Source organism: Oncorhynchus mykiss, chromosome 17 (genome assembly GCF_057628025.1).
Source record: "Oncorhynchus mykiss isolate SJ-2025 chromosome 17, ASM5762802v1, whole genome shotgun sequence".
Lineage (NCBI taxonomy): Eukaryota > Metazoa > Chordata > Actinopteri > Salmoniformes > Salmonidae > Oncorhynchus > Oncorhynchus mykiss.
The window spans coordinates 61077050-61093853 of NC_143038.1; the positions used below are offsets into that span (position 1 = coordinate 61077050).

At 42.6% G+C, this 16804-nt stretch overlaps 1 protein-coding gene across 4 annotated transcripts in view; it reads left to right on the forward strand.

The window, feature by feature from the left end:
• The window catches only part of LOC110494608 (contactin-4), a 215710-nt gene that overhangs the window by 134955 nt on the left and 63951 nt on the right, over positions 1-16804 (forward strand). For all 4 annotated transcript variants that reach the window (XM_021569831.3, XM_021569833.3, XM_021569832.3 and 1 more), the window contains exons 7-9: positions 573-675; positions 1013-1197; positions 14855-14994. In XM_021569831.3, coding sequence (XP_021425506.3) covers positions 573-675; positions 1013-1197; positions 14855-14994 — 428 coding nt within the window. The remainder of the gene's footprint in view (positions 1-572; positions 676-1012; positions 1198-14854; positions 14995-16804) is intronic.

Here is a 16804-nt window from a genome sequence, read left to right on the forward strand (position 1 = left end):
GTGCCCAGTGAGCTTGCCTTACAAAGAACCATCGTCTTCCAAAAAGGTTTCTTCAGATGAAAATGGTTTTTGGTATAAGCCTATTAATTCACAAAGAATCCATTTGGAACCCTTTTTTCTAATAGTGTAAGGACTTGGCACTCGACTCGGACTCAAGGTTTAGTGACTTGACTACATCACTGATTAGAGCCTCATCCAGCTGTCTCATTTACTATGGCTGATAGGGCCTTGGCTACCTGGCTGTATTAGACAATGGAGATACAGATCTGAATGAGGTTTCACAGTCAGTCAGGGAACCGTGCCTCACAATATCAAGGAGATGAAATTGGCTTTTTTCTCCCATTTCAAGAGCCCATTTGGGCTGAGAAACCTCTGGAAATGTGATTTGCAGATAGAGAATACCAGCAACAATGAGAACCTGTTATTGGTTTTCCAAAAGAACCACTTCTCAGGTGTATGATTGTAATCGCTTATAGGACATATGTAGACATAACGGACATAACGACATATGATATTATCTGTGTTGTTGTTTTTTGCTTTCTTATAATTGGTTGTGAATTACTCCTCCTCAGGTATAATGGGTGAATACGAGCCGAAGATCGAAGTTCAGTTTCCAGAGATTGTCCATGTAGCCAAAGGATTGACAGTGAAACTGGAATGTTTTGCATTAGGAAAGTAAGTGGACTCTGGGCTTGGTTGAACAGGCACACAAATACATGAAAGGCATAAAACTTATTAACAAACTGCAAGATATTTTTCATGTATCACTGCATGCCTCCAACCCTCCTCTGATTGAAGCTGTGCTGGACATCTGAGATTTTTCGTAGAGTTGGGGCTGTGACTCCTGGTACACTAGCTGAATTATGTATTACCTACATGTCAGTTTTTTTTTGTCTGATCAATTGAATCCATCTAGGTTAAGTATTGTAGTGAGGTTGTAATATTACAAATGATTTGTGTTTGTAATATGAACATCCTACAAGGTTTCTCTTTCCATTCCTCTTTACTCCAGCCCTGTCCCCTCTATAAACTGGAGTAGAGTGGACGGAATCCCCTTTTCTAGGAAAGTGGACGTGAGGAAAGCCAGCGGCGTCCTGGAAATCCCTTATTTCCAGCAGGAAGACGCGGGCACATATGAGTGTGTGGCAGAGAACTCCAGGGGGAAGAACACTGTAAAAGGAAAGCTCTCATTCTACGGTAGGTGATCCTGAATCACATAAGTATTTGAACCAGTGAAGGCTGCATGTGTCAGCTTCGCTCAGATTGAAATGCATCAAAGGGAGACCTAACTGAGTTTAAAACACAGCCATCGTTAATCAACTGTGGCCACTTTGCATGGGGGAGCATTGTTTTAACAGAGCATCCCAAATGATTAAGGCCATGATGCCCATAATATTTTGATCCAGATTATGAATGTGACCTTGTGCGTGGGACTTGTATTGGTCTCCACCAGATGGCATTGTGATTGACATCCAACTTGACTGGAGATCAAAGCTGTTAAATGTACTATACTTAGACCAGGGCCACACATGCCATCGGAATAATCCGCAGTGCAGCATCTGGATGAAGATGAGGAAGAGTAGTTGTGAAATGTGATTGTTAGTGTTATTAGTTGTATTCTTGTCTGTTTCATTCAGATAGTATTCTGGTGATATCCTCTAATTAATAATGTAGATCTTCAACTGATTCCCTGCGGCAGAATATTTCTGTTTTGGATTTGTGGTCATTGTCATCCATGCATGTATTATTTGTATTATTATTTAACCTTTCTCTTGGTTATTGAGATAAAATCATCAAAAACATCACTGTCTATTCAGGATGTTTCAAGCTGAGAGAAAACCAATATTATTGTCACTATAGGCCCCAGCATTAGACCGTATTTTGACCTCTAATAACACAGCAGGCAGTCTTAAGGCTCAATCAGTGTCACAGTGGAGTCTAGTCAAATGAAGGGTTGCGACCTTCCGTTGTTCTCTAGTAGTCATACGATGGCATTCTTCATACAAGATGTCCTTTTATTAAGTAAGTACCTGTAGGCTATCCTCACCACTGAGATTTATCTCTACCTTCTGGGGTCGTTCTCCGCTGCATGCCTAATGGCCCATTTACATGAATAGCTTGTCTGGCTCCCTGCATTTTTTATTACACTTGTTGTTTCATTGTTTATATTCCATAATGTGGATCAGTCACAGATAAATGCTGGAAAATACTCTAAAGATACATGGCCGTCTGGACTAATTACATGAAAGTATGTTCGCTTTGGTAGCAGCAACGAAATACAGTATAGTTATAGGGATTGCAAAACAACGTTTTAAAAAAAAAACTGAGCACAGCAGGTGATAACTAACATACATAGTTCTATGCAGGCCATCTATTTCCATGCGGGTAAATATTTATGATCTCTTGATTTTCTTCCAAATTCAACTGAATATCTCTCCTTCAATTGGTTTCCCATCTCTATGCCCCTGTGGTGTGTAAGTCAGGCTCTGTCAGCTGTCAGGAATAACTCTTTCTGTGCATTAAACAATTTGGCATTATTTACAACGTGCCTGCCTCCAAGCTCCCTGCAGTGTCGCTCTGGCTGTGAGCTACAGGGGATAGGTTGTCCATATTAGCAGCAGGTCTGCCCTATTTTGATGTGCTTTCTCTCTCTATCTCTTGCAGTGCATGCTGGACATTTTTTGGAGTTTGAGTGTTTGGTGTGAAGGGCTCAGTTCTAATTCATTTTCTTGGGTTAATGCACTTTGTTTTAGCGGTATCCACAGGTTTTTTCAAAGTTAGGGTGGAAGAGGACAGAGTTAGTTTCCTGGGGTTTGGAAGGTGTGGTGTGTGCGATGGCTTCTCAGCCTAGCGTGGAGGAGACGCTGTCGATACGGCATGGATTCAGGTGCATTCCTGAGAACGGAGTTAAAGTGGAGGAGGTTCTGCTCGCAGTCAGTGAACAGGTAGGAGCTGAATTTATACATTCCGCTTCCGGAATGAACAAAGCTGTGTTTGTGTTCATGAAAAGGGAACATTTGGTTGGTAGGCTAATTGCTAGTGGTATATTTGTAAGGGGTGTGTTGGTGCCAATTTCGCCTCTTTCTACCCCTTCGACAAGGGTGGTAGTTGCAAATCAGGAAAGAGTTAAGTCGTTCGGTAAGTTTGCTAGCGGTTTTCGTGTACTGTTGGGAGGTTTTCAGGCAAATGCCGTTAAGCACGTTGTTTCGTTCCGGAGGCAAGTGTTTATGTTTCTGAAAACAATGAGCAACAGCTAAATGTGCATTTTAAAGTGAGACATGGGGAGGGGCTCTAATCGAGGTCAACGTGCAGGGGACAATGAGATGCAGACAGCTGAGGCTGGGACTAGTCATGCTATGGATGGTGGTGTAGTGGAGGCTGGATATAGTCATGCTATGGATGGTGGGGTAGCTGAGGCTGAATCTAGTCATGCTATGGATGGTGGTGTAGCTGAGGCTGGGTCTAGTCATGCTATGGATGGTGGTGTAGTGGAGGTTGGATCTAGTCATGCTATGGATGGTGGGGTAGCTGAGGCAGGATCTAGTCATGCTATGGATGGTGGTGTAGCAGAGGCTGAGTCTAGTCATGCTATGGATGGTGGGGTAGCTGAGGCTGGGTCTAGTCATGCTATGGATGGTGGTGTAGCAGAGGCTGAGTCTAGTCATGCTATGGATGGTGGTGTAGTGGAGGCTGGATATAGTCATGCTATGGATGGTGGGGTAGCTGAGGCTGGGTCTAGTCATGCTATGGATGGTGGTGTAGTGGAGGCAGGATCTAGTCATGCTATGGATGGTGGGGTAGCTGAGGCTGGGTCTAGTCATGCTATGGATGGTGGTGTAGTGGAGGCTGGGTCTAGTCATGCTATGGATGGTGGTGTAGTGGAGGCTGGATCTAGTCTTGCTATGGATGGTGGTGTAGTGGAGGCTGGGTCTAATCATGCTATGGCTGGTGGGGTAGCTGAGGCCTGGGTCTAGTCATGCTATGGATGGTGGTGTAGCTGAGGCTGGGTCTAGTCATGCTATGGATGGTGGTGTAGTGGAGGCTGGATCTAATCCTGCTATGTATGGTGGGGTAGCTGAGGCTGGGTCTAGTCATGCTATGGATGGTGGTGTAGTGGAGGCTGGATCTAGTCATGCTATGGATGGTGTTGTAGTGGGGGCTGGATCTAATCATGCTATGGATGGTGGGGTAGCTGAGGCTGGGTCTAGTCATGCTATGGATGGTGGTGTAGTGGAGGCTGGATCTAGTCATGCTATGGATGGTGGGGTAGCTGAGGCTGGGTCTAGTCATGCTATGGATGGTGGTGTAGCAGAGGCTGAGTCTAGTCATGCTATGGATGGTGATGTGGATGAGGCTGGGCCTCGTCAGGTTATGCTAGTGGATGAGGAGAGTATTGTGGAGAAGGGGGAGAAGAAGGAGGTGGGAGGGGAAAGGCTGGTGTGATCAAAGGCACCATGGAACCTTTGCCTGGTACTGGGGGGGATGCCCTGACCAGAGAGGAAGGGCAGGTGGTCAGGATGGGAGATGGAGATGAGGAGGAAAGTGAGTCTGAGGAAAAGGATGATGAGGTTTTTTTTCAGACTCCTCTTCAATGGGTCCAGAGCTGACAGCCAGTCAAGCAGAGGGGTCAAAGTACACATTGAGAGAACTGACAAGGTTCCGGAATGAGACCAAGGGGAAAAAAGTTAATCTTGAGGCTTTTTTTTCTGATCCGAGAAAGTTTGTAAGATCAGTACATGCTATGAAAAATGAGGGGCATGGTGTCCTCTCACCCAGGAAACGGTTTAGGTTGGAAGTGGGTCACAACAGTGCGTAAGGGTCAACCTTCAGACACTGTTTAGATTAATAGTTTCTTTCTGGCACTGGGGATTTTTGAGCTTTGCTATTGGTCTCTTTCTTTGCTGGCTTTTCTCCCACTTCTGATGGAGACACTTCGGGTAGGCTCGCTCAATATAAATGGCGCCAGAGATACGGGAAAGAGGAGTGTGTTGGGTGAATATGTAAAACAAAAAAAGTACTGTTGTTTCTGCAGGAGACGCATAGTGATGTGGTGAATGAAGTCAATTGGAGGCTCTTGTGGAAAGGAGCAAGTGTGTTGAGCCATGGGGCACATTTTAGTGCAAGGGTGGCAGTCCTTTTTGTGGGTCTGTCTGTAAAAATGTGCTCCTCAAAGGTGGTGTGTGCTGCTTGCTGTAAAATCAGAAATGAACAATATGGTTTTGTCTTTATAAATGTGTATGCACCTAACATGGGGAGAAAGAGGGGGATTCTATTTGGGAGTCTTAGACAGGAACTCTCACAGGTAGCGCCTGAGGAAATGCTGGTGGTCGGCGGGGACTGGAACTGTAAAATGGATTTTACGAAAGACAGAAATGGGGAAGAGCCTCATTCAATGTCAGTGGGAGTGTTAAGGGACATCATTCATCAGTTCGACCTAGTGGATGTTTGGAGAAGTAAACATCCCAACACAAGACAGTTGAAGTTGGAAGTTTACATACAACTTAGCCAAATACATTTAAACTCAGTTTTTCACAATTCCTGACATTTAATCCTAGTAAACATTCCCTATTCCCTGTCTTAGGTCAGCTAGGATCACCACTTTATTTTAAGAATGTGAAATGTCAGAATAATAGTTGAGAGAATTATTTATTTCAGCTTTTATTTCTTTCATTGACATTCCCAGTGGGTGAGAAGTTATCATACACTCAATTAGTATTTGGTAGCATTGGCTTTAAATTGTTTAACTTCCACAAGCTTCCCAGAATAAGTTGGGTGAATTTTGGCCCATTCCTCCTGACAGCTGGTATAACTGAGTCAGATTTGTAGGCCTCCTTGCTCGCACATGCTTTTTCAGTTCTTCCCACAAATATTCTATAGGATTGAAGTCAGGGCTTTGTGGTGGCCACTGCAATACCTTGACTTTGTTGTCCTTAAGCCATTTGGCCACAACTTTGGAAGTATGATTGGGGTCGGTGTCCATTTGGAAGATCAATTTGCAACCAAACTTTAACTTCCTGACTGATGTCTTGAGATGTTGCTTCAATATATCCACATAATTTTGCTTCCTCATGATGCCATCTATTTTGTGAAGTGCACCAGTCCCTCCTGCAGCAAAGCACCGCGAGAACATGATGCTGCCACCCCTGTGCTTCACGGTTGGGATGGTGTTCTTCGGCTTGCAAGCCTCCCCCTTTTTCTTCCAAACATAACGATGGTCATTATGGCCGAACAGTTATATTTTTGTTTTATCAGACCAGAGGACATTTCTCCAAAAAGTACGATCTTTGTCCCCGTGTGCAGTTGCAAACCTTAGTCTGGCTTTTTTTATGGCGGTTTTAGAGCAGTGGCTTCTTCCTTGCTGAGCGGGCTTTCAGGTTATAGGACTTGTTTTACTGTGGATATAGACACCGTTGTGCCTGTTTCCTCCAGCATCTTCACAAGGTCCTTTGCTGTTGTTCTGGGATTGATTTGCACTTTTTGCACAACAGTACGTTCATCTCTAGGTGAAAGAACACGTCTCCTTCCTGATAAGTATGAGGCCTGCGTAGTCCCATGGTGTTTATACTTGCGTACTATTGTTTGTACAGATGAACGTGGTACCTTCAGGCGTTTGGAAATTGCTCCAAACGATGAACCAGACTTGTGGAGGTCTACAATTATTCTTCTGAGGTCTTGGCTGATTTATTTTTTCATTTTCCCATGATGTCAGGCAAAGAGGCACTGATTTTGAAGGTAGGCCTTGAAATACGTCCATGGGTACACCTCCAATTGACTCAAATGATGTCAATTAGCTTTCTAAAGCCTTCTAAACCTTCAAAAGTCATGACATCATTTTCTGGAATTATCCAAGCTGTTTAAAGGCACAGTCAACTTAGTGTATGTTAACGTCTGACCCACTGGAATTGTGATACAGTGAAATAATCTGTCTGTAAACAATTGTTGGAAAAATTACTTGTGGCATGCACAAAATTGATGTCCTAACCGACTTGCCAAAACTATAGTTTGTTAACAAGACATTTGTGGAGTGTTTGAATTTTTTTTTTAATGATTCCAAACGAAGTGTATATACATTTCTGACTACAACTGTACATGGGTGAAGGTTTTTGGGGCTAGGGTGAGTGCAGCCCGACTTGATCGTTTGTACATGTCCAGGAATCGACGCAATAGGCTGTTGGGCGCTACCAATCTCCCGGTGGGGTTTTCTGATCACCACATTACCATGACTAGGCTGTCTATTTCACCATGGCCCCGGCAGGCATCCTATTGGACGTTTAATGTAAAGCTCTTACAAGATGCCACTTTTTGCTCAGATTTCCAGACCTTTTGGGAAAGGTGGGGGCAGCAGAGGAATACGAGTCTCTGATTCAAAGGTAGGATGTGGGGAGAGTCCAAATTCGTATTTTCTGTCAAAGGTACAGCTCTCTCATCCTCAGAGTCTAGGAGAGTATTGGGGGAACGAGAGCGTAGTATTAGTGAGATGGAGGTAGAGATGGTGGGGCAAGGCAGTGTAGACCTCCAGGCTAACTTAGCGCAATTACGTAGGGACCTGGGCTGTTTTTTCCAGGTTAATTTCTTGATGCACCTATCCATTGGACTAATGGATACATGCTCAAACTTGCACACTTTTGATGGACTTAAAGGGGCAATCTGTAGGTGCTACATCTATTTTGAGATTTATAAATTATATGTCTCCAGATCTCAACCCCATAGAAAATCTTTGGAGGGAGTTGAAAGTCCATGTTGCCCAGCAACAGCCCTAAAACATCACTGCTCTAGAGGAGATCTGCATGGAGGAATGGGCCAAAATTCCAGCAACAGTGTGTGAAAACCTTGTGAAGACTTACAGAAAACATTTGAACTCTGTCATTGCCAACAAAGGGTATATAACAAAGTATTGAGATAAACTTTTGTTATTGACCAAATACTTATTTTCCACCATAATTTGCAAATAAATTCATTAAAAATCCTACAATGTGATTTTCTGGATTTTTGTTCTCATTTTGTCTGTTATAGGTTAAGTGTACCTATGATGAACATTACAGGCCTCTCTCATCTTTTTAAGTGGGAGAACTTGCACAATTGGTGGCTGACTAAATACTTTTTTGCCCCACTGTACAGTACCAATCAAAAGTTTGGGCACACCTACTCATCCAAGGGTTTTTCTTTATTTTTCTACATTGTAGAATAATTGTGAAGACATCAAAACTATGAAATAGCACATAAGGAATAATGTAGTAAGCAAAAAAAGTGTTAAATAAATCAAAATATATTTTATAGTTGACAGCTTTGCACACTCTTGGTAAAGCATGCCATTCCATGAGCACAGCATTTATTTTTAAACTCGAATCAATGAGCCCAATCAGTCCTCCATGACAACAAAATCATAAACAACAGAGTAGGGCTGGCTAATAAGTTCTTAGTTCTGGGGTCATGCTCAGGTAAAACAAATTGGCTAATCTATACTTCCATATTTCCAAGTCCTATTCTTGAAGATCAAGGGGTATAACATTTATTGGAATGACTGGAATTCTGATAGACTGTTTTTTTAATGTAAATACATAATTTAATCGTATTATTATACAGTGGGGAGAACAAGTATTTGATACACTGCCGATTTTGCAAGTTTTCCTACTTACAAAGCATGTAGAGGTCTGTCATTTTTATCATAGGTACACTTCAAATGTGAGAGGCGGAATCTAAAACAAAAATTCAGAAAATCACATTGTATGATTTTTAAGTAATTAATTTGCTTTTTATTGCATGACATAAGTATTTGATCAACTACCAACCAGTAAGAGTTCCGGCTCTCACAGACCTGTTAGTTTTTCTTTAAGAAGCCCTCCTGTTCTCCACTCATTACCTGTATTAACTGCACCTGTTTGAACTCGTTACCTGTATAAATGACACCTGTCCACACACTCAATCATACAGACTCCAACCTCTCCACAATGGCCAAGATCAGAGAGCTGTGTAAGGACATCAGGGATAAAATTGTAGACCTGTACAAGGACAATAGGCAAGCAGCTTGGTAAGAAGGCAACAACTTTTGGCACAATTATTAGAAAATGGAAGAAGTTCAAGATGACAGTCAATCACACTCGGTCTGGGGCTCCATGCAAGATCTCACCTCGTGGGGCATTAATGATCATGAGGAAGGTGAGGGATCAGCCCAGAACTACACGACAGGACCTGGTCAATGACCTGAAGAGAGCTGGGACCACAGTCTCAAAGAAAACCATTAGTAACACACTACGCAGTCATGGATTAAAATCCTGCAGCGCACGCAAGGTCCCCCTGCTCAAGCCAGCGAATGTCCAGGCCCGTCTGAAGTTTGCCAATGACCATCTGGATGATCCAGAGGAGGAATGGGAGAAGGTCATGTGGTCTGATGAGACAAAAATAGAGCTTTTTGGTCTAAACTCCACTCGCCGTGTTTGAAGAAAGAAGAAGGATGAGTACAACCCCAAGAACACCATCCCAACCGTGAAGCATGGAGGTGGAAACATCATTCTTTGGGGATGCTTTTCTGCAAAGGGGACAGGACGACTGCACCGTATTGAGGGGAGGATGGATGGGGCCATGTATCTCGAGATCTTAGCCAACTAACCTCCTTCCCTCAGTAAGATCATTGAAGATGGGTTGTGGCTGGGTCTTCCAGCATGACAACGACCCGAAACACACAGCCAGGTCAACTAAGGAGTGGCTCCGTAAGAAGCATCTCAAGGTCCTGGAGTGGCCTACCCAGTGTCCAGACCTGAACCCAATATAAAATCTTTGGAGGGAGCTGAAAGTCCTTATTGCCCAGCAACAGCACCGAAACCTGAAGGATCTGGAGAAGGTCTGTTTGGAGGAGTGGGCCAAAATCCATGCTGCAGTGTGTGCAAACCTGGTCAAGAACTACAGGAAACATATGATCTCTGTAATTGAAAACAAAGGTTTCTGTACCAAATATTAAGTTCTGCTTTTCTGATGTATCAAATACTTATGTCATGCAATAAAATGCAAATGAATTACTTAAAAATCATACAATGTGATTTTGGGATTTTTGCTTTGCGGACAGTGAGACGGGGCATTAGACAAGGATGCCCTCTATCGGGGCAGTTATATATACTAGCCTGTAAGCCTTTTTTGGGCCTGCTACGCAGGAGACTGCAGGGAGTGTGCTGGACAGGCATGGGTGTGGTGACAGGCATGGCATTGTCAGTGTATGCAGATTACATTTCTGTGATGGTCAGGGATGGGCAAGATATGCAGGTATTAATAGACCAGTCTGGGGCAAAACTGGGGCAAAGCTCTGTCGTAGTGTTGGGGAATAATCAGAATTGGTTGGTAACATAGGTAAGATGTTTTATATTCATCATATGTTTGTAAGTTACTTCTCATCAGAATGTTATTTTTGTATAATACTGTGGTGGGGTTGCAGTATCTGTTCTATGTCAAGACTAAGTTGTTTGGTCCGCAGAGAGGGGAGAGGTCAAGGTGTCATCATGTATAAACATGTCTTTTGCTCCACTGTGTCTGTGTACCAGTCACTCTCCTCTCCGTGAGCTTGTCCAGGATTGGTTGTATTTAGAATTGGTTGTATCTAAATGACAATTTGATATATATCACAGGGTGGGGGTAATGTCTTGGTACCATTTTGTACCAAGGACGAAATAAGAGCTTTGTTTAGGAGACCAAACTGAATGATAATTTTTAAGCCAACTCTGTCTGGCTAGGGGATACTCCTCTCTGAAGTAAAGTATTTTCTTTGTGTAAGTTCCTAAGACCTGTGGTTTGTCATGTCATCTAGGGGGGGGGGGTGGATCTTTGCTATTAAAGGATCTCAGTTGCAATGTAGAGGGGGCTCTCAGAGAATTAATTGATAGACACTGAATTGATCTGAGAGTCACAGGGTTGTGATAGAGCTCATAGAGTTGTGATAGAGCCCCCCCCCCCCCCCTCGCAAGCTGGTGGACTTTTTCTGGCCGGTCCATCACTGGCTGAGGGCGGCAGTGTTGTACATTACCGTCCACGAAGGAGGACAGGGCCTGGTGGAACTGGAGAGCAGGGTGGCTGCATTCCTACTAAAGGTGGCACAGTGACTGCTGTACCACACTAATGTTGGCTTGAGGGAACCAGCATGCGCACTGCTGAGAAGAGCTGGCGGATTAGGGTTGGACCGGAAGCTGTTCCTCATGAGGCTGGAGAGGTTGAGTACAGCAGTTCTCTCTGATTTTTACTCTGAGGGCCTGGCAGCTGCTAAGGCCCACACGAGAAGGGGGTTTGGAGCCTGGGCTGTGGGTGTGGATGTGGGAGGAGCCTATCCTCCACAACCCAGCCATCCCTTTGAAATGGGTTCAGTCGGCCACCCAGCAGAGGCAAATGATGGCAGTGGGCTTACTAAGGCTGGGTGACCTGTGACTGATGGGAGAGGAGGGGTGGAAAACTCCGGAAGTCCTGGCACAACAAACAGGAATAACGTATCTTAGGCTGTTGGAGAGATTCCTGGAGGAGGTCCAGTAGGCACTGTCTGAGCCGGTAAGGGGGATGTTTGAGCAGCCAAAGGGGGAGGGGCCACCAATGTTTACGCCACTGCATGTGATGGCAGAGACTGGGGACTGGCAAAGGGGTCTGGAGGACTTGTTAGATTTTAACACTCCGAGTCTGGGGGAGTTTGGGGGGGGGGGGGGTAAAGCCCTCTACAACCTCTGCATTAAGGTGAGGAACATTAGGAGCCTAACAGGAGTGAAGGAACATCAGTGGCAGGGGGTATGTGGGAAGGAGAGTATGGTGGGTTTTAGATCTACAAACCCCCAGCACCATAGAGGTCAGGGGACCTCCAGTGGAGGGTTCTACATGGAGCCCTGGCCACTAACAGCTGGTTGGCACAGGTTGAACCGGGAGTCGGGCAGGGGAGTCCTTTCTGTGTTATGAGAGAAACTGTGATTCATGTGTTTTCTGTGTGCGCCAGGTTAATACCATTAATGTCTCTGTTGGAATGTCTGTGTCTGTGTGAGAGGTTGGGGGTAGTTTTTACTGTTGGGATGTTTATAATGGGGTACAGGTATTCAAATAAGGAAAAGGCCAAATGTTTGTTGTTGAATTTTCTGTTTGCTCAGGCAAAGTTGGCTATTTGGATAACAAGGAGGAACATGGTCAAAGGTGGGGGGATAACAGACCCTTTACTATTATTTAATGGGATGGTCTCTGCGCTTTAGGGTCGAATTTGAGTTCTATAAAATTATAAGGAGATATGATGTGTTGGGGTGCTGTCTGTATAGCTGGGATATACGGTTGTAGAAGTGGTGATTTTTGTGGGGGTTATTGTGATGTGTGGTGTGGTTTTGTATCGTGTGGAAGAGGGAAAAGTGAGTATGGTACACATGTATGCAGTACAGGATATATTTTGGTGTTTTATTTTAAGGGGGGGTGAGGTTTTAATGAAATGAGAATGTTTCATTAAAGAAAGACAAAAAGTAAAAAGTGTCCCTCTCCATCTCTCTGCCTCTCTGCCATGTGATACACATCTGTAATCTTGTTGTTAAGTCTGCTTGAATTAAGCTTTTGAGACATTTGTCAGCAGTGTGTCAGAATCAGGAAATGGAAAAATTTATCTTGTGTACATCAGTACAACCTGCAGCCACAAAGCTGTGAAAGCCTCAGCTTTCTGCCTAGAAAAGAGATGAAGGCATTATTTGAGAGTTTCTTAGCAGTTATATGCTAATGCTTTAATTGGGTTCTTCTGGGTCTTGCACATCTTGTGTTTTTACAAGGTAAATGATAATAATTATTTCATGTTAGTCAAAGCTACATTTAAATGCATCTCTATTGTCTTACTCTTGATTGGAGAGATCATTTTGACATGTCGATATTTGCCAGGTATAATGATTATGAGTATTAAATCAAAACACAGGGACTAATGATCATGGATCATTTGCATTCTAAAAGGTTGCCTACTCTGGAGATTAATACAACTAAATATGCATATGCCACTGCTGTTTATTTCATACTTTCCTACAATAAGTAGTATCTCAAGATACTGCACATAAAAAACTTTGTCCTAAGTCCTTTTCTCTGATTCCCCTTTTGCCTATCCCCAATCTCCCTCTTTGCTTTAGCCGGTTGATTTGAAATGTTTGGGCTGATTGTGTGCACACCGGGCCTGATGCAGCCAGGGATGGGCTGCCTGTTTTCATTTTGTGATCTTTGACTGAGAGTCGATACGTTCACAGTGGGTGAGGGATGGAGTGAGCGGCCCTGACAAGGCTAAAAAACAACAACAACAACAATGGGGTCGTGGGGGGTGGAGAGGTTGGAGCATGGCCACGAGGATCCTCTGTTAGATTGCACTGGCATGGATGTGATGCTAAATGACTGGTGATAATGGAGTCTCAAAGTACCCCTCTCTCTCTTTCTGCTATCTCACACTGGCTACCCTCTTAATACCCAGCCACACACAGAGACCCACAGACAATTATTTTTCCTCTTTCTTCCTATTTCTCCCACTCTCTTTTTCTTTCTCTCTCTCTATTTTTGCTCTCACACACACATGCATCACATCAAATACTCACAGAAGGGATAGGGATACATTTGCAATTACTATTGGATTCCTCACTGTGTAATCTTGAAATTGTTGAAAGCAAGCTGAGCTGAAGCAGGAACACAATTAGAGTTGGATTTGTATGTACTATTACAGATAAATCACCTCACAGGTCAGTCGGGCAGTGTGGCATTATTTAGGTTCTGTGTAATGGAAACGTATGGTGTGACAATGACCTGGTGTGATAGAGGATTATAGCGTCATCCACAACATGGATAGTTATGAGGATAGTAAATCTGGAGGTTTATATTCCTCATTTTGCCCCTCACTAATTTGTTAACCAGTCATGAGTTACTTGGAAGTTAGAGTAGGAATCAATGCAGCTCCTGTATAATTGCACCATCATTTACTTCAATGGTTTTGGTAGAGGCATTTTATGGCACTGTACTGTACACTCTTATAAAAAAGGGTTCCAAAAGGATTTTGTGGCTGTCCCCATAGGATAACCCTTTTTGGTTCCAGGTAAAAACCCTTTTTGATTCAAAGTAGAGCTCTTTTGGGTCTCTGTTGAAAGGGTACCTCATGGAACACAAAAGGTTTCTTCAGAGGGTTCACCTATGGGGACAGCCAAGGAGCCCTTTTTTGTTCTAGATGCCACCTTTTTTTCCACCCATGGACACACTAATACGTCTGGCTTGTATTAATAAACCTAACACTTGGATAGTCATGTACCATTTACCCCATCTGCTGTATTTTTAGGTTGTACTTCTGTTTAAGCATAAGGTCAATGCAATGCAAATTGAGCTTATGCTTGGACGTAAGTAGAGGAACCTAAAAATACAGCAGATGGAGTGAATGGTGCATTACTATCCAAGTGTTAAGTTCATTATACAGATGTAGGATCTCATTTGATCACTGTTGTAGGAGAACTTTCCTGCATAGCAGGAAATTTATAATGTGTTGTGTATTTGAGGTTTAAAAAGGCTTCTGTAATTTGTCATTTCCACTTTGAAATTTCAGACTTGAAAAATGTATCAAGACCTACAAAAATGTCTATAATTAATATCCACATAATAATTCAGAATTCCAGTTGCTTCAGGATTATTTTCCTGCTGTAGAAAACTGGCTCAAATTAAGATCCTACATCTGTATGTGCTACTGAAATAGATAACGCAAATGTATCTTAGTATAGGATCAGTATAATTATATATATTATATAATTTCAAAATCCTGTACATTATTTTAGAAATATAAGGAGTATAGTCTACCTGTAAGATATATTAGCTGTGTGAGTATGTTCTAATTCACCACAATGTTTTTTTGACCATGCAGCCCCTCCACATCTGATAGAGAAACCTGAGGATGTGCAGAAGCCCATTGACGACTCTCTGGTGTGGGAATGCAAGGCCACCGGGAAGCCCAAGCCCTCCTATAGGTGGATGAAGAACGGAGAGAACCTGGAGTCACTGGAGGTGAGACCTATATGGAGTGAAGTGTACAGTATAGATGCATTAAAGAGGTCAATGGAATACAGACAGTGGGGGATAGAAGAAGGATGCTGGATTGGTGCACATTCAACCAATCTGCTCTAACAACGTGGATATTCGTCAAATCCGTCATGATTGAAATATTGTAACAGGCCCACAATATGGTTGCTAAAATCCAATGCATAACATTTAGAATTTGTCCCTTTTCAGGTATAGAAGAAGTGACTGCTAAATGCTAACATTCGTTTGAATATGCTGGTAGTATAGCTAGCATAAAGAAAGTCATTTTGAACTGTAATGCAGTGTGTAGGTGACGATGACATGAACATGTATTGGAGTTGACATCTATACAAGCATTATGCTCCGATTTTTACCTCAACATAGTGTGAAGTAAACATTGAAACAATAGCGTAAATGTAGGCACATTTTTTTTGCTGGGGGGCAATGAGGAGATTCGGGGTGTTTCCCCCACGGCATCTTTCCCCCACATGTTTCCATGGCATTTCCATTGTTTTTATCGAGTTTGATTTATCTCTTTACCTAATGTATAGATGCTCAGAATTTGTGCTGATTCAGGCAGATGCAACGTTAGTGTGTTCAGATAGAAAGGCATCATGCACAACAGACACCATTCTCATTTCAATGCAGATAGTTTTATGAACTTAAATTACTGTTATAAACCTTGCAAAAGCAGTGTGCACCCACTTGGCTTGTTCAGCCTGCTTTCCTAGTATATGGGTCCATGGTTTACTTCGTTGTAAAAATGAAGAGATCTAAACACAATTTGGCTAGATATCACCTTTATTCCTTTAGTGCATGGCTTTAAACTGTTCAGTTCCCCAGAACAACACTTATCTAACAGGATTTTGATTATCCTGAAAGTGTCTGCTTGGCTCTGGTTTGTTAAGTGTCTACTATTTTATGCTGGTCTTAGAGCGTCGTAATCTTCTAGTAAAATCTCTCTTCTCAGAGTGAAGTCATTACTCCTGTACCACCAATGGAGAAAAAGGAGAAGAGCCCCTTATAAACACACTGACTTTTGTGCATCCTAGATCGACTGTAGGTAGCCAGTTATTTAAGCAATAAGGCATGAGAACCCGGGGATTATTGTGTGATAGCTCCCGACTAAGGGCGGTTCTTTCTTAGGCCCAAGGAGGTTCAATTGCATTATTGCTTTTATATATATATTTTTTATTTTTTATATTAACAACATGTTTTCATTAAAAACATTATTTTAATGAGTCAATTTATTTTATTTCATCTTTCCACCAGATGATATAGTCAGAGCAAAAGTCAGTTGTTAGTGCTGAGGTTCTGAAAACGCTAACAAAACAGGCTAGTTGTTAATTCTATTCTCATGTTTTGACCTAGTCGTTCATTCTTTTCATTCCCATGTAAACAAGTTATTGGCATGTAGCTACCTAGCAGAGGTTCAATGATGACGAGAGACAAGAACTTCAATAAATAATTATTTAATAAATAATGTATAAATAGGCAACAACCAACTGATTGTTCAGTTAATACTATAGCTATTGAGGATAGCTAAGCTAACATTACTTCTCCTTTGCTAGCTAGCCAACTAAAGCTGTCACACAATTACATTAAGCAGCTGAAATGACAGCAAACTATGTGCATTTTTGTTTGTTTTACCTTTGTTTTTATAGCCAATTCTTTGGATATATCCATTATAATGATCCTGATAAATGAATTTGCCTGGATCAGAGAAGCTGTCAGTATCGCCACGTTCAAATGCATGGCACAGTGGGGATCGCAAAAAAAAGATTGGATAGGCACA